Here is a 27980-nt window from a genome sequence, read left to right as displayed (position 1 = left end):
TGCTCTGAGGTCAGCAAATGCATTTATCATATTGGAAAGCTGGTTATTGTCTCTGCCAAATAATTGATTGCGGAAATGTATAAATGGAAGCACAACCAGAGAAACGTTGTAAATTGCTGACAAGCAGTCAAAATCTATTTAGATCGTGGGAAATTTGTTCTCAATCAGACAAAAAATGGCACTTAGCACTTATCCGAAGAAACATCCAACCAGTGTTCTGTACAAACTTCTTGGAATTGTCCCTCTGCTGTTCTGTAATCATTTCTTAAACGTTGCACATTTTCTGGAGGGGAAATCCTACTGTTAAACATATGATCTTGTACCATTTGATTCCAATAGAGTGCAATTAGGACCAATTGTGACTGCAGACCTTTCCCTATCAATGTTTGCCAGCTAAGCCTGCGAGCAGACGACACTGGAATCGAGCGGTGCCAGGCACATAGTATACACACAGCCCAATCCTTCACTCATTAGTATTCACTATTCAGGATAGTTCAGTGACAGAAATTAAGCAAAGATTTGGAGTGTTGTGCAGTGTAATTTATATCGTGGCATAAACAATACATTCTGTGCTTGTCTTCACTGTGATGTAGAGGGATAGTGTTAGGAGTTCAAGTCCTTAGGTTATACTGAACAGTCGCCATTGACTTGTAACAGGGATTGTGTCACTGTTTTACTGGAATATTACTTAACATTTGTCTCAATTCAAGGTAAGACTTTTATTTTCTTGCTTCACTTTTTTCTTTCTTTGGTTGTCTATAGTCAAAAAACAGTATCTGTTATATTTTTTAAATTTATTTTTTCGGAAATATTATGACAAAAGGGTTGGAAACAAATTTACTGATTGAAACCCTTAATTATGCTGCATTTCAATAGTATGACAATATACTGCAGATCTTTATGACAGTTTCTGTTTGTTTTTTATATTCTTTTAGAATTGTTATCTTTTTTAACAACATTTTTTTTATAAAGGATCTCTCAACTACTCTTTTTTCAAAAATGTATTTCAGATATAGGTATATAGCACTGAATTAGGTGTAAATAGTTGATACAGTCACCAAAGTCTGCCTCAGATATAGGTATATAGCACTGAATTAGGTGTAAATAGTTGATACAGTCACCAAAGTCTGCCTCAGATATAGGTATATAGCACTGAATTAGGTGTAAATAGTTGATACAGTCACCAAAGTCTGCCTCAGATATAGGTATATAGCACTGAATTAGGTGTAAATAGTTGATACAGTCACCAAAGTCTGCCTCAGATATAGGTATATAGCACTGAATTAGGTGTAAATAGTTGATACAGTCACCAAAGTCTGCCTCAGATATAGGTATATAGCACTGAATTAGGTGTAAATAGTTGATACAGTCACCAAAGTCTGCCTCAGATATAGGTATATAGCACTGAATTAGGTGTAAATAGTTGATACAGTCACCAAAGTCTGCCTCAGATATAGGTATATAGCACTGAATTAGGTGTAAATAGTTGATACAGTCACCAAAGTCTGCCTCAGATATAGGTATATAGCACTGAATTAGGTGTAAATAGTTGATACAGTCACCAAAGTCTGCCTCAGATATAGGTATATAGCACTGAATTAGGTGTAAATAGTTGATACAGTCACCAAAGTCTGCCTCAGATATAGGTATATAGCACTGAATTAGGTGTAAATAGTTGATACAGTCACCAAAGTCTGCCTCAGATATAGGTATATAGCACTGAATTAGGTGTAAATAGTTGATACAGTCACCAAAGTCTGCCTCAGATATAGGTATATAGCACTGAATTAGGTGTAAATAGTTGATACAGTCACCAAAGTCTGCCTCAGATATAGGTATATAGCACTGAATTAGGTGTAAATAGTTGATACAGTCACCAAAGTCTGCCTCAGATATAGGTATATAGCACTGAATTAGGTGTAAATAGTTGATACAGTCACCAAAGTCTGCCTCAGATATAGGTATATAGCACTGAATTAGGTGTAAATAGTTGATACAGTCACCAAAGTCTGCCTCAAAAAGAAAAATGTGTCGTGAGCACACTTTTATATTTTCAACTTCTTCTCAAGAACCAGTGGATGGATGTTTTTCAAACTTGGTCAGAATCATCCTTGGTAGATGAGGCTACAAAATTGTAAAATTTGGATTCCTACCCCAACCCCTGAGGCCAGGGCAGGGCCCCAAAGGGAAAATTAACCAATATTTCAAAAATCTTCTTCACCAGACTCAGAGGTACTACATTCAATTTCAGTGCATAAAAAGAAAGATCATCAGGGGCTTTATTTAAATTGTAAATTTCAGGACCCCGAGCTATCCGTTCTCCCTTGGGGAGGGGGTAAAGTTTACTATTATAAGTTTATATAGGGAAATAACACTTTTGGGTATATTTTATCCATTTTCAGCAGAAAATTACTCAAACCTAGTCAGAATCTTCTTCGGTGAATGAGGGTATTACATTGTAAAATTAGGATTCCTGCCCGATCACCAGGGGCTAGGGCGGGGCCCCAAAGAGAATTAACATGACAAGTATCGATTTCACTTAGTTTACATGCTGATTTCCACATCACATCTAAACAATAAAATAAAGCCACCAGTACCTATGATATAACTCAGGTGACCGCTAAGGCCCTTGGGCCTCTTGTCTGTTTTATTTTCCTTAATACATCTAAACATCTAAATAAATGAAACAAAAAAAAAATTGGTATGTGAGATGATTTTATTGCATTTCTATCAGCCTCTAAATGCCAGATTATTTATTGCACTCAGCTGTACCAGGGACATGGCATTTCTGTGCGTGGATACAAGACAATTTTGATACCGAGCTGGCATATTCTTCTTCTTTAAAGTACTGAACACTTTATTAATCCACTCATCACAAGGCTGTGTTTGATGTGAAAATCTGATGAAAAAATTAAGAATCATGATGGAAAATTTGGCCGACATGACATCTACTTGAAAGTTCACAAAATGATGTCGCTATTGAATTCAGTTTTTGAGCTTCCCTGTGTGGGCTGAAGCTAAGTCTGAACAAATGGAAACGTCCTTAAATGACCTTAGCTGTTGATAAGACGTTAAACAAAATAAAACCTAATCCACTTAACATCATGCATTTAGGGTAAGTCTGAACAAATGGAAACGTCCTTAAATGACCTTAGCTGTTGATAAGACGTTAAACAAATAAAACCAAACCAAACAATTGGAATGTGTATAATCTGTAACAAATTTAATGTGATGTAATACAAATTAAATGTATTATTCATTGAAGAAGCAACATTGTATTCATTCAGACGCATTGAATTGTGGATACGATTTATTGTCCGGAGGCATTGAAGTCAGTGACCTGCTGCCACCAATGCAGTACTTAAGATTAATGGTTTTTCTTGTTACATTTGACCCGTAACTTGGCACATAAGCTTATGTGATACGTAGTGCCGGGATTGTCTATCTGTGGCCAATAGAGTCTATCATATGATGTATGTGGGATATAGATACTCTACCCAAGGGTGAATTACAGAGGCACGGTAGTCTAGTGTGATAGGACGCCAGGCTCGTGACCGAAGGGTTGCAGGTTCTAGTCACGGCACGGCACTGTGTTGTATCTTTGAGCAAGATACTTTACTCCGCTTGTTCCAGTCAACTCAGCTGTAAATGAGTACGTGATTGGGCAGTGCTAGAATTGTTGAATGCTAGCTGTTAGCGCCGAAATGGCAGCTCCGGCTGGATGCTCCCCAGGTAGTTGAGAAAGGTATTGGCTGATTGCAAAGGCCCTATAACCACGGATAATAATTTGTGAACCGCTTTGAGACGACCTACAAACTAGGTTGTGATAAAGCAGTATATAAGAACCTCAAATTATTATTAGTAGTAGTAATATTTGTATTTGGGTCAGAACTGAGACTTTGCGGAGGTTCTGACATCAAGTTCTGTACGTGATGGTACAATATCCACATCCTACATATGTACATACATATAATGATTGACACTTTATCTCACACCTCCTAACTGAAATTTTGGTAAAACAGGACATAGACTATGAAAATGCATCAATATAACAAAGTTTCTTGAAAACTTATACCCAAACTTTAGGCATATATGGAAAGTGCAGAAAAAGTATGGTATACCTATCATAGGTATATATGGGGCAAAGAAGTAATTCCAACAGTGTGGACAAGTTAAGGTTGTCAAATTTCCGGAGCCATCCGCTCCTTTTTCAAGACACAGTGAAACAAAACAGTATTACAAGAAGATAGAATTGATATACTATAATTGAAAATATAGCTATTATATTAAACCAATAGTCCCCTCGGCTAAAGACAGCCGAAGGCATCAATTAAGCTGAGAGCATCGCGGACAAGGAACGCTGATGTAGAGAACCTATTCTTGCGCAAGATGCACTAGCTATCACATAAAGTGAGTCAACGAGAGATAAGCACCAGAAAGAAGGGACGAGATATCAAAAACGTGGAACATCGATCTGCATGTGGGAATCTGACCCGGTAAATGTGAAAAATCTGAATTTCCTACAGAATGTCTCATTAAGTGGCCTCTCTGTAATATGATGTATATGTACATGTAACTGTTCTGTTTCACTGTGTCTTGATAAAGGAGCGGATCGCTCCGAAAATTTGACAACCTTAACTTGTCCACACTGTTGGAATTACTTCTTTGCCCCATATACTATTTTAAGTAATTTGTATCTTACGGACATACCTCCATTAGGATCCAGTGTTATATGGGATTTTACCGTCTATATTACTTCCTAAATGCCCCATATCATAGGTATATAGGTATACCCAATATTTAAAGATTCATACATGACCTTCAGGGCAAGCTTGTACAACAATGCTAATGTTTTTGAGGTGGTGTCAATTGCTGATGGTAAGATTATCATTTAAGACATTCAAACAAATTTTGACATGTTTTTAGTTGTGAGATGTCATAATTAAATGCTGTCATCGGATTGAGATGTCATAATTAATAGTACAGGTCACTGAGTACACCCATGTGGAATACACGTAACATGCGTGGGTGATCCACACGTAACACGCGTGAGTGATCAACACGTAACACGTGAGTGATCCACATGGGACACGTGTATCTTGTTTACGCAGAGGTGAAAGAAACAAATAAAAGGGATCGATATCAAGTTCGTTCAAACATCAGACCTGGGATGAATTTCTGGGTTACTGTTATGCCAGGTATACTAGATTCTTACCATTAAGTTACTACTTGATGCAATTTTTTTTTATCCAAGTGTGAGGAATTCACAAGAACATGACACAAACACAATGTTATGATTGCAGCACACTTATTATATATATAAATAACATAATTTTAAGGACGTTAAATCAAGGCTTTACAAAAAATTCTGTTCTCGAATATTAAAATAACAGCATGATTGGGACATCAACAGACACGATGATTTTGATGCCATGCTCAGGACATTACAACACCACCATGCATTTTTAGGTCACCTGAGCTTTAGCTCAAGTGACCTATTGTTATCCGTTTTCGTCCGTCGTCGTCCGTCGTCCGTCGTCCGTCGTCCGTTAACATTTTACATTTCAAACTTAAAGTCAAGTTCTGCTGGGCCGANCTTTGTAATAATGCCATCTTCAGGATATTCATGCAATACCTAATAACCATTACATTACAACAACGCCATGCTAAGGAATATTTACAAAGTTTACAATCGTCACACTACTATTCCTTATTCGGACCTGGTAGCTCATCAAGCTGCACCGAGATGAGGAATAGTGTAATACGGGATGATCATCTATCTATATATCTGTATAACCATACTGACACCTATTCCTTATCCGGACCTGGTAGCTCAGCAAGCTACACCATGATGGGGTATAGCTCATACAATATACACGATGTCAAGTTATTATCATCTTCTGTCATACTCATCAGTAGCACTAGCCAAGTACTGTTCTAACACTGCATTGTTGACGGTCCACTAGATTTTTAAGATGAGAATATTTAACTGGACACTACATGCTATCCTTCTTCTGACGACAAATCCAGGAGAAGGATATTTAGTTTATTTTGTAGTAACTGAGTTGCCCCTTTCTCCAAACATAGTTATGTAGTTTGTTATATGAATGTATATGTTTTTAATTATTTGTCATATAATCATGTTATGTCATGTGTTGTGTAATAAATGTATATATATTGTAACTTTTATATTCTTGTAATTTGTTCATTTTAAACACCAATTCTATGGGCAGGACATCACAGCAGTGGCATTTTAGGGTGGTGGGGTGGTGCAGTGGAAAGCGCAAACTTTTCTCGCACCAAGAAAGCAAATGGAATTGACTCCCCGATCAGACATGGAAAGGTATTGGGGCACCGGCCCATTACCACATGGGTTTCTCTGGGTACATCAGATTTCCTCCCACATTGAGACCGTGTGTGTGCTGCCATATGGATCAACAAGAGTGATTAATTTAAGTTCAACTTGTTTCAAAATTGTTGTACTTGCTGATATCCCAGTTGATGTTGTCGTGGTCATCTCTTCTCATTATTTATAAATAAAGATTATGTTTACATGCTACTTACATGTATACATGTATTTAAGCAACATCATGTTCAGGATTGCCAATTAACATTTAAATAGCATAATTCACAGGACATTATTAACACGTACATAGGACATCAAGGCAAGATTCTGCAGAACTTTTTTTTCAAGACATGACATATAAACAAAAGAAAAGGAAGACAACATGAGGAAAACCAGGGTCTGAAAATGAAAATGTTCTCATGCTTAAATAAGAATTCTGTGCTCAAACAAACTTTCTTGATACTTGCATAAATCATGATGAAGACTCGCTTTAAGAGTTGAAACTAGTCAATAAAACCCAACTAACTGGTGACGCCTGAGCTGTGTTGTGATTGGAACCCCGCCTATTGCATTTACATAAATCATGTTACATGGCCAAACGTTCAAATCTAGACATTGAAAATGGTATTCGGCTATAAATCTCTCCAAACCTCTTTCAAATCTTTACAAAATTTTCTTTCTTTTTTTTACTTTATCACTGGAATGAGAAACTGAACTTGATCACAATGTCTGAGTTTGAGCATGAGAGTGGTTTCAGGAATACGAGCTCAGGTGCCTTCCTTCATTTGTATTATAAACAGTTGAGTTAATGATAGTGTGGCACATTTTCATTGTACATGGAATTACAGTCACCTTCTGGCTTTGCACTATTTCCCTTTAGCTCAGTGGTAGAGCGTCGGACTAGAAACCTAGGGATCGCAGGTTTGATTCCCGGTAGAAGCACACTACTCTCTCCTGTTACAAATGGTGTTTGTGGCCCTCCTTGTGGTGACAGGAAGTGAGAACCTGGGTTGTTGTGGTGTTTGATGGCGAACACATTTAAAAAACGGGTTGTAGTGTGGCAGATTTTAGTTGTACATAGGATCACCGGTGCCTTCTACATGTAGCTTCATGTTAGAGGGAATGTCCCTTTAGCTCAGTGGTAGAGCGTGCGACTAGGAAGTTTAGTACCGTGGGTTTGATCCCTGGTGGAAGCAAGTGACTATATAATAACTCTCTAACTCCTCTTACAATAGCATTGAAAATAATGGAAGGAAAACGAAGGTGAAAACTTATTTTGTTTGTTTGTGGCCTGATGTTATTTGTTTGTGGCCTGATGTTATTTGTTGTGGCCTGATGTTATTTGTTTGTGGCCTGATGTTATTTGTTTGTGCCCTGGTGGCCTGATGTTATTTGTTTGTGGCCTGATGTTATTTGTTTGTGGCCTGATGTTATTTGTTGGGGCCTGAGGAAAGTTGTGAGATACGTACATCATTACTGCGTAGAATAAGTTAGTCACTAGGGTATTAAGAAATGTGGCCAAATTTCACACATGCTAAGTTTCCCCGAAACCTACAGCAGGTGAAGAGTTAATTGCATGCACTGTTATGTATTGAGTGACAGGGAGATTAAAAGATGTTAATTGCTCTGTAAGATAAACAGTTGATGTTCCGTAATTTAAACATGATTTTTGTTCCCTGACTGATAGACGCACAGTAGATGATTTTTGCATATATTTGGTGATTTTATGTCAACTTCTGAATCAATATATTCCCTACAGATCGGTGATAAACACCAAACCCATCAACACTAACAAAATATATCCCCAGTGGCATAGTGTAGGTCAATTCTGATGTGTTCTGAATATCCTCCTCAAATAGACATATATAGATAGAAATATCACCGATATATGCAGCCCAAAGCCAGACTGAGTGGCAAGAATGTAGATCAACACGCACGCACCTATATCCACCCACATCAGGGTTTTTTCAGAGGAGTGAAAAATCTTATTAAGGTGGCTCCACACTTTCGCAATTAACCAGCAAAATTCGTTGAAACTTTCACAAAATGGTTATGCAACTATGTATAGTTGATTTTATGAAAATCTAAGCATTCCGATAAGTTTGGGGACCTTTTTGGAAAAAATACAAAAAAAAATGAATTTTCATCAATTTTGATATTTTCCGTTCATTTTTTTGTCAACAAAATGAAAAGAAGCATTACTTAGTAACCCTACAAATATTTATCGCAAAATATAGAACACAGGGTTTTTATTGAATTTGTACGGATTAAAGTAATCATTTACAAGCTAAAAGCAAACAGGACACAAAGATTCAGACATATATATAGAGTGAGAAATCGAACAAAATATACACAATGGCTTTATAATTAATTATTTGACATTTTACAATCACTTTGATCCTGGTGAGAGTTGTCTTCCTTGAAAAAAATGGGAACTTTTTTCAGAGGGATACAATTTACACAATGACAGTTATCTCTGTTATATATAACAAAAATTATGGAAATAAATCAAAATTGGGATATCAAAATTATCAATTTATTGTTCTTTTATGGAACCAAATTACTTTCAGTCATGTACACTTTGGACAACATTCCACCGCCCACAAACGCACGGCATATTTACATGTCGGGTACATATGTGCCCACAGGCTATCGCATGGTATGCCGTTCAAGTGCACTCAAACATGCATTTTCATAGGGATCTTGATATTTTACAAAATATTATTTTCACATAGTAATAACTAGACTGCAATTGTAAAAACGATTTAATCGGCAGAGCGAAACTCGCTTTACAATGAAAATCGTAAAGACCTCGAGCTTGTGAACTCGTGTAAGCATGACGTGATATGCACATGTGAGGTCGGTCCAGAAATCACATCAGTCCGCATTCCATGTGTTTCATATATGACCTTCTTGAGGTCATCTGGTCTTATGTCAGTGTCTTCCCGTGAGTCTGTTTATGTCTATGAATTGGAAGCTTTATTTCTGAAGTACGTGTGATTACACATTTCCAGGTAAAAACTTGATATCGGGTGTTGACATATCATCGTCATGCACGTGTACTATTGTTTACCAGGTGTTACATTAATTTTCACTACGATATACCGAAATGCCCAATATGCAATACGGCAATGACGACATGGTGTACATGCACATTTCGATCAAGTTAATTTAGTCTGAGCTGTACTTTTTCCGAAAGTACGTCACGAAAATGGACACTGATGACGATGTGTGGAGCCACCTTAAAGTTGGGAAGACATATTCCCCTCCATGTTTTTTAAGGGAACATGATTTTTTTTCTATTTTAGTTAAGAATTTATTTTCATTTCGTACTGTTGTAATTTCTTTTGACAAATTGATTTCCATTTTGTCCCTGTATAATAATGAATAATGTTGTATTCTATTTTGTTTTGGAGAGAAATGATGCTCACTTGTGGTCTTGTTCATTCAGGCATAATGGTGATGTGTTAAATTTGAAACAGTGTTCTATTTTGTCCTTGTTTACTAATGTTGTGTTCTATTTTGTCATTGTTCAATGATATTGTGTTCTATTTTGTCCTTGTTCAATGATCTTGTATTCTATATTGTCCTTGTTTACTCATGTTTTGTTATTTTTTTGTCATTGTTCAATGATGTTATGTTCTTTTTTGTCGTAGTTCAACGATGATGTGGTTTATTTTGTCATTTGTCAATGAACTTTTGTTCTATTTTGTCATTTTTCAATGATCTTTTGTTCTATTTTGTCATTGTTCAATGATGCTGTGTTTTTGTTTGCCTTTGATTTGTAATGTTATGATCTATTATGTTTTTGCTTAATTATGAGTTCTGTTTTTTTCCTATGTAAATATATATATATATGCTTCTTTTTATTATTTTCTAACCTATATAAGAGGCAATTATTCAGATATAATATAAGATTGGACTAAATTCATTGCTGCTACCAGAGAATGAAAATTCAGCAGTAGGGTTTTACTGTTCACATATCTGGTATTTATCGGAGTGCTGTAGAGATGTGGGTATCTTGAGCATCGTAAACTTGGCATTTACTTAATAACAAATGTGGTTCATCATCATGTGGGGCGAATGAGAACATAAATGTATCAGAAAATTGGGTTAGTTAAAGGTTGCTGAGGTAAGGTTGCTTTGAGCAACTTGTACATCGAGGTAAGATTAGAAATGGAGAATTTTGTTTAAGGCTGATGGGAATATATTTATATGTATTTTACGCTATAATGATGTTCAAAGTTGAATAAGGATGCAATACGGAGGAGATTTGTTGTGTCCAAAGCAAATCTGACGACAGTAGGACAGTAGGACAAAAATAATTCAAATGGATTTTCTAGGTATATATGTCACAAATTAGGGTTGTAACAATTTTAAGATTTTTTTTTATTACATTTTTGTTGTATTCTGTCAATGAGTTTAAAGTGTAGAAAAATGATCTGTCCTAAAAAAAAAAATAATGGTCACCAAGATAAGAAATACTTGATAGTCAATAATATTTGGATGTTGTTTGCGATGTTTTCGTCATGACACCGATTCTCTCAGACAGCCATGCCATTTGGATAAGTGGTTGCAGGGACACCAATTTTGTTTCTGAAAATTGTTGGCTTAACAACCATTGATTAATTGTTACCATGACAAGTTTATAGGTTTTTGTGATATTTAGTTGCCATGACAACCATAATAGTTTGTGATATTGTCTTTTTTGCTTACAACAGCTGGTGTGTGATAATTATTGGTTGCTCATGACAGCAAAGGTTCTGTTAAAGTGGTTTTGAATGATACCAGTGCGGATCGGTCGAGCGGTTAACACTCCGGCCTTCCAATCAGGCGGCCAGGGTTCGATCCCTGAAGTCGTTGTACGCATGGATATATTCAGAGAAAGTGTTTTTCTGTCTGTGCTGTAGCATTCAAGTGAGGTGGCACTATAAATGATGCCGTTGGAAGCACGGTCCCACTACAAACAGAACACATTACATCTCCAGCACATGCAGGCATACACACATATGGAGATATTAGCCAGGTGGCATAGGACTAATAGTAAGCGCCTGATAAGGCAGCTCCTGCGAATTCCTCAAAAATTGTATTGATTAATGTATATGCTAATTGTATTAATTGTATATCTGTGTATTGTCAAGCCCTTTAGAGTGGCTTATGTTAGCTTGATAGGACGCTATTTCAAATGTTGTATATTATTATTTGTTGTCTGATAATGCTGTCTTTTCATTGTTTCAGTGGTTGCCATGAAAATAATGCTGAATATATTAAGTCATTGGAAACAAAGTTGTATGTGACAATCATTGTCATGGCAACCATTTGTCTGTGTTTATATAGTTGTCCGGCGAAAAAATGTTTTGCTTTTGCAGAAGATTGTGATATTGTCTGTATGGAAAATAATTTCTGTTTCGGATATTTCTTCTTTACATTGGAAGACATCCGTATGAGTGGGTTTCATTCTAAACTGCAGTTACATTGAAACAGACTCATTTTATTGTGTTTGTTCGAGGACAAAGCATGAGCAGTAACAATTAAAATACACTTTTACATCCACTGCTTATAAAACGCTCAAGTTTTGAGCCTGACAGCTTATATCATTATCTTACCAAATGTGATGCATTCATGACTTAAACATAGTCGTTCTTGTATTGAACTGGCAACACTTTCATTGTATAGAATGTCAGCAACGCTGATCGTTTTGTGATAAAACATGCTTTTGCCAGCCAACGGCCGCCCGCAGCACCCTTTGTGAACCATAACTTAATCACGTGGTCGAGTAATGACTTTGTGACTCCTTGGACAATGTTGGAGACAGGTTTGACATTTCACAGGGAAATCTAATTTGGCTAACCATGGTCTAGCTATTATTTAGTCAGACGATTGATGATAATCTAAAATAATATTGTCAGAAGATAGGGTAAAATGTCCATGCATGCTTTGGAAATGTACCCCTGTCAATTTCAGACGCGTATTCCTGTAAATTTCAGACGTATATACTTGCCAATTTCATGCGTATGTTCATGTCAGTTTCAGATGTATTATGCGTGACAATTTCAGACGTATATTCCTGTCAACTTCATAACTATATTTGTGTCAATTTCAGACGTATATATATTCCTGTCAATTTCAGACATATATATTTGGGTCAATTTCAGACGTATATATATTCCGGTCAATTTCAGACGTACATTCCTGTCAACTTCATATGTATATTTGTGTCAATTTCAGACATATATATATTCGGGTCAATTTCAGACGTATATATATTCGGGTCAATTTCAGACATATATTCTGAGCAATAAACCTCAATAAAGAGTTTAAAATATAAAGGAAATACCTTTTTACTATAATACACTTACAAAAGATTAATTATCAAAACATGTAATGTTAATATGATAAATATCCTAACACTACTTTGTAACTTTATCATTTGTCATATGGATGTGTCGTGTCATGTCAATTTCAGTCAGAAAATACATATTAGATGTTTATCCGAGTCAAATTGTGTATGATGTTTTCCAGGAGAATTTCCTGAATATATAATACCCTTGTAAATATGTCAATACCAACAAATTAATTCTGAATGTGAGAATGCCATGACATTGCAAATTGGTCATCTTTCAGAGGTCTATATTTCCTGTGTGTACTTCAATCAGCTGTACATTCTAGATGATAGCAGATATCCCAGAGTTGAATGGATACAGTAAAGGTCAAATACTCTCTTGAATTCTTACATGACTGGCTCAATCATTTTTAAAAGCTTATGGAAACTGCTGATATAATTAAAGGGCTGGGTTTTTTTTCTGTGCCTAATTAGCTTAATAGAAGGGAGGTTTAATTTAATCACTGTACTGATGTGAGCATTAAATCTCTTAAGAATTTGCAGCATATATGTGCTGAAACCATACTGCTATGTTCTCAGATGCTGTGCTGCCATATATTCATCATGGTTGCTGCATGTACAGTACAAGCTGTATTGCAGCATAAGAGCATGCTGAAACTATGTATGCTTCATTATCCTGGATTGGTTGAAGAACCAAGTATGGTACGTACCAGGCTTCAGTACAGCATGTGCTGCTTTTATGCAGCATTTTATCTGATATAACCGTACTGCTTTTATGCTGCATACAGTTTTCAGGTCATCTGAGATGAATTCTCTTGTTAATACCTGTCGCAATGGTTTTTTGTCTGTAATCATCTGACATGTGTTTGTAAACAATTCTCATTTTCAACATTTTCTCAAAATACAATGAACATTTTTTTTCTGTAAAATTTTGGAGGACACTTTCATGGCCAAAGGCAAACCAAAATTAGTTCGGTCCTTTGGGGTCTGATGAGGCAGGCCTAAAACTCGCTTCACACATGTTGCTAATTCATGAAGAGCTGTGAACAGCAAAGTGGGGATAAATTTAATTCAACTGTTTACTTTTATATGAGTTAATGAAATAGAAGAATGGTTTAAGGTTAAATTTTGATGTTTCAAACTTAAAAATTTAAAACATTGAGACTTCAACTCATGAATACAGTTGAACTTCCTGCATAAGACAGAATGTGATTGTTAAGAGACGGAACACAAGGCAAGAAATTTAATTTGAAATCTACAAATATTGAATTTAATATAAATATGAAAATATTTTTCATGTATATTGCATGTTCAGATGTTAAAATGACCATGGGATATTTCAATGTTTTCCTACAGTTCTTAAGTTTTGTGGATACCAGTGGTATTCACCGACACTGTCACAGAGAGGTCCATACTTTAGTAGATAAAAAGTGGTATTCACATGGAAAGAGTGAAAAAATCAACAACTTCTAAAGAAATATCAAATCTCATGCACTTAGTGAGTGTTTCTATGAGCAGTTCTAACTACGATTGTAATTCTTAATCATTACGTCACAGAAACCCTTTAGGAAATAGCTACAACAGAACTTGGGATTATTGACACATTGATAAAATCATCGTCAACATCTTCTTGGTAAAAAATCTGCCAGATTTTGCATTTAAACTGTTCTATTTGAAGTATTTAATGCAAAACAGTGTAACATGTTGCATGCATGTTCAACAAGGTTCTAATATCTGTTCAACTGTTTTTAGCCCTTAAATCTGAATGAAAGATAGCACCAATCGGATTAGGTAATTTCCAAGTGCCTCCCATGGAGACAAATTAATGTGCAATACAGCTGTCTAACAGCGCAACATTGTAACACTTCATCTGCAAACGTTTGGCATTCTCCACACTGTATGTTTTTGCCTGTGAGAAGACTTAAAAACACCAGATGAAAGTTTCCTAAGGGAGATAACTATTCCAGTAAAATAAGGGGAAATGATCGTAAACATATGTTTAGTCACAGTGGCAATATTTTCTGAATTACCAACTTGTATCATTATTTTTACTTTCTAATGGAATTGGATAGTCTTCTTAAAATGGCATTGTCCAAAGGTATCAGTATCAGTGCTGACGACAACGTATTCGCAGTATTATTGGATTGGATTTTACGATGTCTTACATGTGTAACAGCTTATCAACAAAATACAGTTGGACAGGGACCAACAGTAGAAAACTGGTAAATGGCAAGTGTCGAGGGAAATGCTGAAAGCGTAAAAGTTGAAGAAAAAAAGATTCAAGATTCAAGAAATTTTATTTAACGTCGCATATTACAAACAAAACAACATTTGCACTGTAGTGCTATTCTTGCAACAAACATCGGTATACACATATTAAGTAATTTAACAACAAAATCACAGAATACTAATAAGGAAGAGAGACAAAAATTTATACATTACATAGCATATCACATATAAAGTAGAAATAATATCACAAAAGATAAATTCCTGAGGTGAATATCCCTATGTGTTTGTGCAAATTGCACAAGAGCATAGTTGGCCATCCCAGGTGCGGAGCAGTCTACAAAAAAGTCTGGTAGTCCTGTATCTTTCTGTACCCGATTGACAGGCTGTACGTTCCACAACCGGGCCGCCTCAAATCTAAACGATCTCTTGCCATACATTGTGGTATTCACCCTTGGAATCTTCATAATGTCCTCTCTTCTAAAATTATATAAAACATTTCTTTGTTCAATAAGAAAATGTCAAAATGATGGTGAAGTGCCATTTATAATCATGAAAGTGTCTATGGCAATATTTTTTAAACGAGCAATATGTAAAAAATCAAGCTTGTTTCTTTTCAAGATTTCTAAAACTGATGACGTGTAGTCATTTTCAATAAAATGTAGAGCCCTCTCTTGGATCTTCTCCATCTTTCTCGTGTTTGTCAGGTTACAAAAGTGCATAGCCAAAGGACTAATTAAAATTAGATAGGAAAAACGAGTTAAAAATAGTAATCTTTCCGTTCTTCGTACGATGACTAAACACTTCAAAAACAGTAATCTTTCCTTTCTTTGTAAGATGACTTCCTAATCTCTTTAAAACTGCTAATTGCTTTGATGCATTGCTACATAAACGAGAGATATGTACATTACATTTAAAAAGGAAATCAATATCTACACCTAAAAGCTTGACACAGTCTTGACATAAAATCTCTACCCCATCAATGCTAAACGATGATATTGTTTCATGGGTTTTCTTTCCAATACAATTAAATAGCCTGGAATTTACCTGGATCGGCCTTCATACCATTGGAGGAAAACCAATCTATAAGCGTCTTGCTCTCCTCCTCCAGAGTTCTCTTTAAAGTGTCAAGCAGTTACTTATATTTGATAAAGTATTATCATCAGCGTAATTATAGAGTGAACACTTATTTTCAAAACCAAACATATCATTGATAAAAATATTAAAAAACAGTGGCCCTACAATCGAGCCAGGGGGGAACCCCCTTTTTGACATTCCCCCATTCGCTCATCTCCGGCCCCAGCCTGATCTGCTGCTGCCTGCCACTAAGGTAACTATACTTATGAAGTCCATAGCGGCCTCACCCAGCCCATAGGCTCGCATCTTACCCAGTAACAGGTTATGAGGAATGCAGTCGAAGGCCTTGGACAGGTCCATCAATATAGCGCCGACATATTGTCGGTTATCCAGGGCCTGTCTCCAATCCTCAAGAAGTCGCATCAGAACAGACTGACGCCCGAAGCCGCTCCTGAAGGCTGCCAGGAAAGGATTAAAAATGGGTTTAAAAAAGTCACGTAGTTGATCATGTAAAATTCTTTCAAAAATCTTTGATATGGTAGGTAAAATACTAACTGGTCTAAAATTTCCCTTTTCTAAAGGACTATCTTTCTTAAAATTGGGTATAACCTGAGCCTTCTTCAGGGTGTTGGGGAAATGAGACACATTTATATAGTGGTTAAAAAGTGACGTAAATATTGAGGTAAAAATTCCAGAACTCGGTTTCAGAATCTTGGCTGAGATCCCATCTACCCCTGTTGCCTTTTTAGTATCCAAAGACGACAACAATTTCTTCATTTCTGTCTCACTAACATGTTGAAAAGTAAAACTGTCTCTACCAATATTTACATTTGAAGTTTCTATATTTAAAACACTTTGGAGAGTATTAAAATCAGTGACACCTTCCAGATCAGTACCAGAATCACAGGAAACATATGTAAAAACAATCTATAATTTTTAAAACTACGGTTTTTACATTTACCTTGAGGTAGCCTAGGTGCAGTACCTTGTATGGCTATACCAATAAAATTGTGCCCATCACTCAGCCCACAGTTAAAATTAAGTGGTTTAAAACAAAGTGTGGGACAGTTTGTTAAAATAAATAACATCAACCAAAGATGGATTGCAATCCTTTACAAAGCAGGTTGAATCAGTAATCTTGTTACTTAGATAAAAAATATTACATAAATCATGAAGAGTTTTCCCCTTGGGATCAGTCAAGCAATCAAAATTTGAATCACCTACTATCATATAGTTATCGTATTTAGTAGATATTTATCCATGGCAACAGTAGCATCATATTTGTTTGTTTGTTTGTCATTGATGGGGGTTTGCATGTACCAGCGAAAGCCCATTTTCGATTCTGTATGCAGCATTCCACTACTATGGAATCGACCTTGGAAAATTCCAAATCGCCTCGTCTGCGTGAAGGGAGATCAAATCTGACGTATGCTATCAGACCACCTCCGTGGGCATTTTGGTCCTTCCGGAAGGATCACTAGCCCGTTACATCAAAACATGATGATGAAAATAAATGATGAAAGGATAAAAATAATTAAAGAGATATGTCTACACAATTAGTCTACTATAGTCAAATTTGTTCATTTGTCACCTCAACAAAAACACCACTTGTGTTCAAGGGACTATACTTTTAATACTTCCCATGGTTGTGATTCCTTTATTAACTGACCCTGTATTAAGAGACCACCTGTGTAAAGCAACCACTTTTAAAGTTCAGCTTTAGTGATTTTGTGAATTAACCTGTATTAAGAGACCACCTGTGTTAAGAGACTACCTCTGTTAAAGAATAGGCCTGTCTTTAACAAATCTAGTTGGACTTATATCACCAAAAAATGTATGAGTGAAATTATAAAATACAAATATTAATTTTTCCAAATGACTTTTGTACGTAGCGAAATATCTGGGATTTCACTGACATCACCGGCCATGAAAAACAAAACCTAACATCCATCAGAATATTTCCTACATTTTAATATATGACACATTGTATACCCCCAGCAGTCAAATTTTGATATATGACAATCACACACCCCACTGACGATACAGCAACCACGCTATGACAATACCAATGTATTAATAGTGTCAAAGACAAAAAAATATTAAACCATGGCCTAGGTGTGTTGTATTTCATACATACTACCTTCTGGGGTATGGAATAGAAAGAAGTTTTCAGTTCTTATGGAGATTCATGTAAGGAGTCAAAGAATGACCTCTGTTAAGGACTCGCACAACTAAATCAGCCAATCAGCAAGTGTTTCATACAAGTGTAATCCCTACCTAAAATTTGTTCTGGGTTTATACAGTGCCTCTGAGTAATCTAAATAGGTAATTGTTGACATATTTCACATTGAATGAAATCTACAGATATTGAACTTTAGATTTTTTTTTAGTTTTAGTAGATCTTAAAATGTGATGGCCGAAATGTGATATGGGGTCAAATGTCAGGGGGAGTTCCCACTTCACGGGTTTAGCTTGTAAACTTCCGGTTCTCAAAAGCAGACGCCTGTAGCACTCTTATATGCCACTAAACTCACCAAAAAAATGCCTTTTGAAGCCTTTGTCAGGTATGTATCTGTGAATCTAGACAGTTGTCACTAGTGTTGAACTTCAAATATTAACGCTATTAGCTCAAAAGCTTAGTAAATGATTTAGTTGTGTGAGCCCTTTAGGATCCCACATCACTGCCAAAAATTGTTACAACACATTGCAACATTTTTTGCCAACATGACTATAGCTTGGATGAATTATTTCTAAAAAGAAAAGCCTAGCTGGTGGTGTTCTTATGAAAAATATATAATAAAGATGAAATATACAGCTAAAAAATAGGATTCCCAACCTTGGACCTACGGTCATTAATATACTGTCATTCTAACCAACAGAGTTGCCTGATCAATGGTAGTGTTCTACCTTTAATTTTATAGTCGCACTTCAGTGAAATCCAACACATATTTAAGGGGAGGCTACTCATGTATGTACAAAAACAGTGGAATTCTCTAGTGTTTTGTTTGCAGTGGGACAGGGATCATTAAATGTTTGCTTTTTCCATCTCTCCATCTGCATGACATCATGGTTAGAGGCTGTATTTAACTCATTTTCTCTGATGCTAGAAGTCTCACAATATTCAAATTTTGTATATGTAGATATATCTTCAGGAGTACATCTCCAGCACTCACGCAGGTATACACACATAAGGAGATATTAGCCAAGTGACATAGGACTAGTAGTTAGCGCCTGATAAGGCAGCTCCTGAGAATTCCTCAAAACTTTTATTGATTAATGTATATGCTAATTGTATTGATTGTATAAATTGAATATCTATTTACTATCTATTTAAGTGCTTTAGAGTGACTTTAATGTTGTGTATACTACATATCATGTGACAAGTAGGTCACTGTGACCTATATTTTCCATTTCACTAATATAACAGTTGTTAGACTTTGCTCTTTCTCCCATTAAAGTGGGAGCATTGTTTGTTTTATGAACATTTTTCAAATGATTTATCAATATAAATTGTGCAATATATTTGACATTTAAGAATGAATTGTAACACATTTAGTTATGATTATAGCTTCTAAACTGTGAAGAAATTCAGGTTTAAAAAAAGGCATTTTAGAGATCTTTGGTTTACAGTCTGTTGTAATACCAATAAATAGTAGCGTTCAGTTTCATGTGGAATTATAATTTATAGTTCCCATGAATGAAATATTTGACAAAGTGAAACGTACGACTAACAACAATGCAATTTCCGTACTTTCCCACCTCAAGGGATGCTGTGCATTAGAAAAGCAATTTCCGACAGCACATAGCAGCCAAGCAGGTTGTTAGCAACAAAAGAGGCATTATAAATAGGCAGCATTTACAATTTTTATTCAACACTAATTGCATACAGAGCTTTCAGGAAAAAAATATCATCGGTGATATAGCATTTCCCAGCAAAAAGTCATTTTTACCAAGTCTGTATAAGCTGATTTGATAGATTTAGTATTTCTGATAAAATCGTAATGATTGTTGTTTCAGTAGACGCCAAGTTAAAGAGAGATACATCGAGGTATAATCACAGAAGATTGGGTTTGCAGGAAAATTGAAGAAACAGAAATTTTCAACCTGGTATTGTTTTACATCAAATTTAATATCATTTGAAGAAGATGTCGCTGTTAGAAGATTGTACGGAGTTGAAGCCAAGATAGATGGGGTGGTTTTGTGTTTTTTTATATTGATTGGCAAGTCTTGTTATTTCTGTGTTATTAAGAGTGTTCATGCAGTTTCCTACACAGCTTGGAGTTTTAATAGCTCTTTGACATGAAATCCATAGACCCAGACATCTAAGTATGAAAAACCCAGTCAAAATCTTTCGGGAAAACTGTAAGGCTTCTGTGCAAATTATCAGAAAAGATGTATATTAAAGTTTTTGCGGTGATTTTTTTTATACCAATCCATGGGCGGCATCTTGACACTGACATGTTTTGACACTTCTAGTCAAGAAAATGTAAAGCTCTAAGGTGCTTGAATGGCAGGTTCGGAACAACAGTGAATGTATGATGATCTAACTATACATGTATAGTCAAAGGGAAGCTTGAATCCATGTTGAAATTACATCATTGTTAAACACTTATTCACACTATCTGAGGCGAATCAATAGGGGATGCATCATCACTTTACAGTTTTCAAAATATTAAGATATATTTTAGGTCTATACATGACTGGTACGAATATGTTTTTGTAATTATTGTGTAAATTACATGTATATGACAAGTGATCTTCCCCTAGAGAAAGGACTAGAAGCATTAATATTAATCAAGGCTCATTTCCCGCCTCATCAGCGATCTAGAATTATAGTTTAGAATGAAGTACACAAATTTGAAATTTAGAATTCATTCGACAACTGGTATAGGAGATTGCCTATTGTGGGCTATTCTATTTTTGTTGAAAATTGGCCACTTCAAAGCAATTTAACTCAAAACTGTTCAAAGTTGTGAAATTACATGCACAAACCGAATAAATATTTGACATGCTTAAACATTGTAATACCAGTTTTTATTTGTATAGAAGGGAATTTTTGGTTATCACATGCAGAGGTTTTCATATTTGCATGCTGACTGTCCAAAACACCAAATTTTGCTTTTTTTGCATAGCAACACAATTTTGTTGCTATGATGGGGCATCTATGCATGCACGTTGAAAGAAATCTGCACAAAGAAGAATAAAGCCCAAATGTTTTGAAAATGTAGAGGTATTAATGGTAATGCATTTCGCTGATTAGAAAGGAGACCAGGGTGGCATCAGTTTGACATATATCCTGTTACTGTTAATTTAGTTAACTTACTAATTAGTGGCATTTAAACTTGCTTGGCAAGCAAAGCTGGGCGAAGACTGTTTGTTATTGCTATTTCTAAAGGAATCCATGACTGCATGATCTTCATTATGACAGATCAAATGTCATATGTAGATTTGCCTTGAGTAATTTCTTCCTTTTTGCAAGTTTTTTTCATACATTGTTTTGTGCTTTAAGTTGCCTGATCAGAAGAAAAATGTGAATGTCAGAGAACAGAAATCCCTTTTGCTCTGTATATATTTAATGCATAACTAATTTAGTTAAAAGGTCAAACAAATTCACTTTACCCTTTCACCCTATGTAACTTGAGTAGACTCTACCATGCATTGATATGGATGAGTCCATTACGGTCTACAGTGGTGAAAGGATGCTGTTAAACTCAGCCGTATGTGGTTGTCATCAACAGAGAAAACAAGACTAACAATCCAGTAGATAAAAGAAAAGATCAAACTTATGAAGATAGTACAATAGGGAGCGCCATGAGCGCCAAGATCCCTTTTTGATCTCTCGCTTCTTTGAAAATGTTGGGGGATGCAATTGAGTTCTCGTTAAATCATGCTTATTATAATTACAATCAAATGATATATGTGTAAAATGTAATCTGCAGGTGTTTGTTATAGGCTCTATTCTATAACATAATATGGCAGATTTGAATTGTACAGAGAGAATTTGCCTTTAGCTCAGTGGTAGAATGACCGACTAGAAAGTCTGGGATTGCAGATTTGATCCAAGATGGATGCTCGCCTTTCTCTTTTAGGAAATAAATAACGAAAGGACATTGTATTTAGTTTGCAGGTCACAATTCTTTAATAAAAGCTCCCGAGGTACGCTATGATGTATAACTCTCAGCTTTGTGTCAAGCTGTATAAGACAACTAGATAGATCTTAAAATAATTGTGTATCTGGGGGATTTCTATAAAGTTCAGAAGTCATGCTCAAGTCAATATTACTGATGACAGGTCACACCTGTGTGGTTGTGGACTTTATTTTACCACTAATAAAGGTGTAGTGGAGTGATGCCTATATTTCCTGTTGGATTCAGCTACCCAAAGAAATAAGGCATTTTAAATCGGATCACACAAGCACATATATACACACCGAAACCCTGTTGTATTGCCAGGCCCATTATACTGCCTAAATTGGCACTGCATGAACAAACGATGGTGGTATAACAGGGGACTTAAACTGTAATCTGAAAACTGAACACTATTGATAGCCTATATCTGTATAATATCATACGATACAAAGATAATCCCCACATAGAACTAACCTTTACACATACTGTAGATCTGAGTATCCGGTTCATTCAATTTTGAAAATTAATGTTCAATATCAAATCATGGAAGCCATGTCGATAATAAATGATTAAAATCCTCCATCATGACGTGACATACTGAATTCTGAGATATGCCTTAGGTATTAATATTACGTTATCAGCAATGTACTATGTAACATGAGAAATGATCCATATACTGACTGTTACAAACATGGCTGAAATATTGTACCCTTTGAAATTGTTGCCAACGTCCTTCACGTCGCGTTGCATCTTGACTCAATGTTTAAAGTGGTTGTAACTATTTATAGAACATCAAACACTGAAACTAATTTCACATGGTGACGGGGTATTCATGTCTTACAGACATTTTCTAGTTTTCAGATATATCGGATATGAAGTACAAAAAACAAAGGTTTTTTAGATGGGGAGGCCTAATATGTCATTGACTCCATATAAATTACAGTTAATAAATTATTCTTTCGTTTGAAAGAATACTATAAAAATGTATTCACCTTGATAGAACTCCTAGGTGACATTGTTTGCATGTTCAGTTATTGTAAGTAGCTGTTAGTAGAAAAGTCAGTCTGTGTGGAGACAACCCAGGGTACATCTATCGCTCTACATCAATAAACACATTGATTGGGTATTATCATTGGGTCCAAGATAATGAGGAAGAAGATGGTATGTTAAGGAAACAGTATTGGTCAATAGTATTACTTTACTTTACTCTGTATATTGATAGTGTTTGTAGGGGAACTAGACTGGGTTGATCGTTGGGGTCCAGGTAGCTCAGTTGGTAGAACATCCATCTAGAGTTCAGAGAGTTACGGGTTCGAACGCCAGTCTGGCCGTTGAATTTCTCTTTCTCCTGTTTCCTAAAGTACTACTGTATAACCTGGAAATGTTCTCCCAGTCTAATTTTTACCCCTCAACAGTAAATTCCAATTTCACCCAGCATGAAATTTGCCCTTCACATTTAAATACTATTTTTATGTTTTTTTTTACTGAATTGAAAATTTCAAGGTATACAGTATTGCTAGAATGCTTTAAGGCTGGGCCAGTGGTTCTTTCAACTGGTCCAAACATTTCATATTTTATTTGATAGCATGGCCTAAATCCTTCATCAAATATAAAATCTTGAAATTCAAGCATTGGTGATATGGAACATTCTGATCAGTTGTTTATAAGTTTATTCCCAGAATCAAATCCATACTTTTTGGAAAGATTTCTTTTACGCAATTATAAATTTCATGACAGAATAACTCGCAAACATTCACAATTGTTCTTGGCAGCTGAGCTTTGTCGCTTTGCTGTTGATGATTTCTGAATGTTTATGTCCATGGCAATCACAATTACTCTAAGATGAGCATCACGCGACATTTCCTTGAGTGGATTTTGTAGTTCTCTCTGACCATACTGTAGCCTTTAATTGAATTAAGGAGTGAAGATGATAATTTATTGGAAAAGCCAAAACAGTTAAGGATCCATGTCCCATCACAGCGATACCTGTCTCACTGTCCCATTGCAGACAAAACACTAGAGAATTTCAGCGTAGTTCCTTGTACATGCAGTTATCTCCCCTTTAGTTTGTTTTGGATTTGACTGTACAATTAGCATGACTGGGTCAGGGTCTATTAATTGACCCGAGGTAGCTCAATTACATAAAGTGACATGATCTAGTGATCAGAGGTCCAGGGTTGAAATCCTGGCCTGGCTCTGTTACGCTTTTTTTTGTTATATTTTATTCATAATGTTTTTATTTTCAAAATCGTTACATTGTTTGATGGTGGTAAGGGGATCCTTGATGTATAGACCCTAAGAACATACTACTGTGTACTAGAGAAAGGAACGTCTGACTAAGTTTAACTATTGTCACTACTCTTTTTGATCGATGAAAACTGTCAGAAAAGAACTAGCAGTAAGGGGATTCAATATATATGCATGTATATATCATTGCTGAAGATTAAATGCTTGATTCATGTTTAGCTCATCATCTAACATTGTTCAGGCATTGAATGTGACTTCTTATCAAACATTTGTTCATCGGTAGCTTAATGTAGTGTGTCTAAGATTGATCATAATTTCATGTTTTATTGAATTCATGTTGTTTTCCTGACCTTTTCAGAGTTTGGAGTAATTGTTTAAAAATGGATGCCATATTCCTGTGACCTGTAACTAACCTGCCAACCTATTTCGACCTTTGACTGTTACTATGGAGCAGGACCTTTTGGAACCCAATTCTTGCAGCAGGCCATATCGGTGAGTCATCTACTTTTAATTTTCAATGTCATATTTGCATATTTTTTACAGTTCAATATGTTGTCTTTTTCAGGTGTAATTCATACTTTTTTCGTAAATGTTTCATGTTTGACACAGTGGAGTTTCTCAATCAAATCATCCTTTGATATCTGCAAACTGAAGAGGATGGCATGTCAGAAGTGGACGTCTGCTACATTATTGTATTCATCATGCAATAAGCCTTGGAGGCCAATGCATAAACTCCGACTTAAAAATTAGGGGATGGGCTTAATACTGAACAATGAAATAGCATGTCTTAGTTTTTCTACTGAACTAGTGTATTGTACATGGGTGGGCTTATTACCAGGCATGGGCTTATTGTTGAATAAGTACAAGTATACACAATGTCTCACACACCAGTGTTGTATTGTCTGTTAAAAGACAGCTGTCCCAGTTGCTATTGTTAAATGTTCGACTGTTTCAAACAAATTGCTTTAAGAACTACTTCACTAATTGTGTGTCCATTTCTGTTTACGATCCTTGAAATGAAGGCGTGGTTATTGTTTTAAAATATTTGAATTTATTTGTGCAAGGTTAAGCATGTTCATGCTGAAACCCTTCAATTAGCATTTAATAGAATGCAAAATGTGTTGTAGAAAAGATACAACCAGAAGTACATCTCAGAACTGTCTTGGATCACACAATCGGTCTTTCAGAATTTTTGCTACAGGGTTGAGAAAAGGAAAAACATTTTACCTTGCATCTTGTAAATGATTCAAATTGTAATTAAGGCAGATATTGGATATAAATAGAATCATAAAAAAAACCTTATAACTTGTAACGTTATTGTCGTAAACAACTGACAATGGCTGCTTTATTTACAATTAACACCTTTTTCGTTAAATACAACATTTGATTATTGTTAAAAAGTGAATATTTTGTGTTTTCAGTTGTTATTGTTTCTTTGCAAGTTGATTTCACCATACGACTTGCAAGGCATGTGATTGTCACGTGATCGTATTTGACCTAGCGCTGCAAAATATTTTTTCGCTTATGGGACAAAATGTAACCCAACAGACAACATAAAAACGATCGAAAACAGCTCGATCGGTTATTATGATATATCGGTTATTAATGATATTTTTCTCTGGCAAATAGAATATCATAATTAGCGGGTTCCGCTGTAATACATATCCAACCAACATTTGTTTGTTTGAATTCTGTACCCATATTGGATCATACTGTCGTTATTACTTATGAGACCTATATTTTTTATTTCCATTCATCAGTTTATCTATCAATCATGGCTGATTCCTGATACGGTAATAATGAATACTGTACCCCATTTTTATCTGTCGGTTTTCACCCTCCATAATGAGATCAATCCTTGATGAAGGCTAACACAGCTTAATTTACATATATTTCCAATATGAAGGACAAAATTGATATTGAGTGCATTTCACTGGGCAAAACGTTACTGTTCACGTACCCTTTTCCATTTTGGGCGCACGTTGTTTTAACATACATGTGACTATAGGATGAGAATTTAGATTTATTGTGACTGGACGAGGATGAGCTGTGGTGATCTACTAAACCATGACAAGATAATCAATTAGATTAAGGGGAGACAATCAGAAGCTGACGTTCCAGAAATGATTTTTGTTATCAGGACTGATTGACCCTGTGTCTACATGATTGTTTTAATCACACGTGTAATTGTGATGGTCGGGATCTATAATCAGTTGCGTTGTTACAAAGGATTGTTTGCAGACAGAAGGACATCGGTGATGTAATTCAATCTGTGACTCATAAAGTCATTACTTGGTGACTACTAAATTACACAAGATCAGAATTTGGTTTCCGTTGCTGTACTCTTCGACTGCTATAATGGTAACGGAACATTAGCGGCCAGAAGTCACGATCCCCATCTAGCAATACATGGAGCGAGGCCTTAATTTGGTTTCACTTTTTAGGAGTCAATCATGACCTCAAAAAATGCCTCCTAGATTCAGTTGCCAGCTGAGGTCTTGGACATGAGCTTTCTCCCACATTTCACAGGTGTTTCCTGTTTTTGTCACAGAAAGGATTTATGAAATATTTCCCCACCTTGGGGTACGACAGAAAATTCTCAAACCAAGGGGTAAGATTCTAAAATGTTTCGCTGGAGGCTTTGCCAAGAGCCAGACATTTAAGAATCTTACCCTAAGGTGTTGTTTTTTTCTGTCTTATACCTAAAAAGGGGAATATTTAGTTTTCTCCCATATCAAATAAATACAAGTGGTAATTTCATGAAATGCAAACGTGTATTTCATAATTTCCAGCTGATTGGAGTAATCTTCTGTGCTATTGTTGATGTGATGTCATTGCATTTTTGCTGTGATGTTATTCCTCTCCTTTACCCTGGGGTAAGATTAATAGAATCCATCCCTGATGTGAGGTATGGATAAGGTAGTTCAAACTAAAGGGATAAAATATTGAGCAGAAGACCCGAGGCAATCCCTTGGGTTTGAATAACCTTATCTATACCTCACATCAGGGGTGGATTTTATTTCTTGCTTATCACCTAAAGCCCATAAAAACAGCTACTCTTCAGGTAAAGTTGTAAACTGTCTGCACATTTCTCATTTGCATATAAAGCCCGGATGACGTCACAAACAATAGCGTGACCCCGAAAGGTCACTATAATTCCCCTGCCAGTCTGCATGTGTAAGCGATCCAGACCCGTGGGTGGAACAGAATTTTCCAGCACCGCCGGAAATGCAGATATCTCAGTCTAGTATGCAAGAAAGAGATATATCTTTCCCTGACAGGAAGTGTGGATATTTCTGTCTAATGGGGGAGAAAAAAAAACTCTCTTTATCTTACCAGGTAACAGGGTTAGAATCATCAATTCTAGATCTATCACATATTTCATGACTAACATGATGGTTAATGTAATCCAGGAAATAGGGTAGTGTGCCTCCACCAGAGCAAACCCCTGATCTGAAGGTACCTAGTTAATGCTCTACCACTGAGCTATGGGAAATTCCCTCTAGCTTGAAGCTAGAAGGCGACCATAATCCTATGTTCAATTAAAATCTGCCACACTGTACGCCCCCTTTTAAAAAGTGTTCGCCCTCGAACTCCACAACCCAGGTTCTAA

General features: G+C 35.9%; 1 protein-coding gene across 1 annotated transcript in view; it reads left to right on the top strand.

Moving 5' to 3' along the window:
* The first annotated feature begins 524 nt into the window (after positions 1–524).
* LOC110459912 (tumor protein p53-inducible protein 11-like) overlaps positions 525–27980 on the top strand; it is a 249399-nt gene continuing 221943 nt past the window's right edge. Inside the window, exons 1-2 of the mRNA XM_021512420.1 lie at positions 525–710; positions 24726–24859. Of these exons, the coding sequence (XP_021368095.1) occupies positions 24813–24859 (47 nt within the window). The 5' untranslated portion in view covers positions 525–710; positions 24726–24812. The remainder of the gene's footprint in view (positions 711–24725; positions 24860–27980) is intronic.

The sequence above is a fragment of the Mizuhopecten yessoensis genome, unplaced genomic scaffold, assembly GCF_002113885.1.
Source record: "Mizuhopecten yessoensis strain PY_sf001 unplaced genomic scaffold, ASM211388v2 scaffold10275, whole genome shotgun sequence".
NCBI classification, from domain to species: Eukaryota; Metazoa; Mollusca; class Bivalvia; order Pectinida; family Pectinidae; genus Mizuhopecten; species Mizuhopecten yessoensis.
This window is presented reverse-complemented; position numbering and strand designations above follow the sequence as displayed.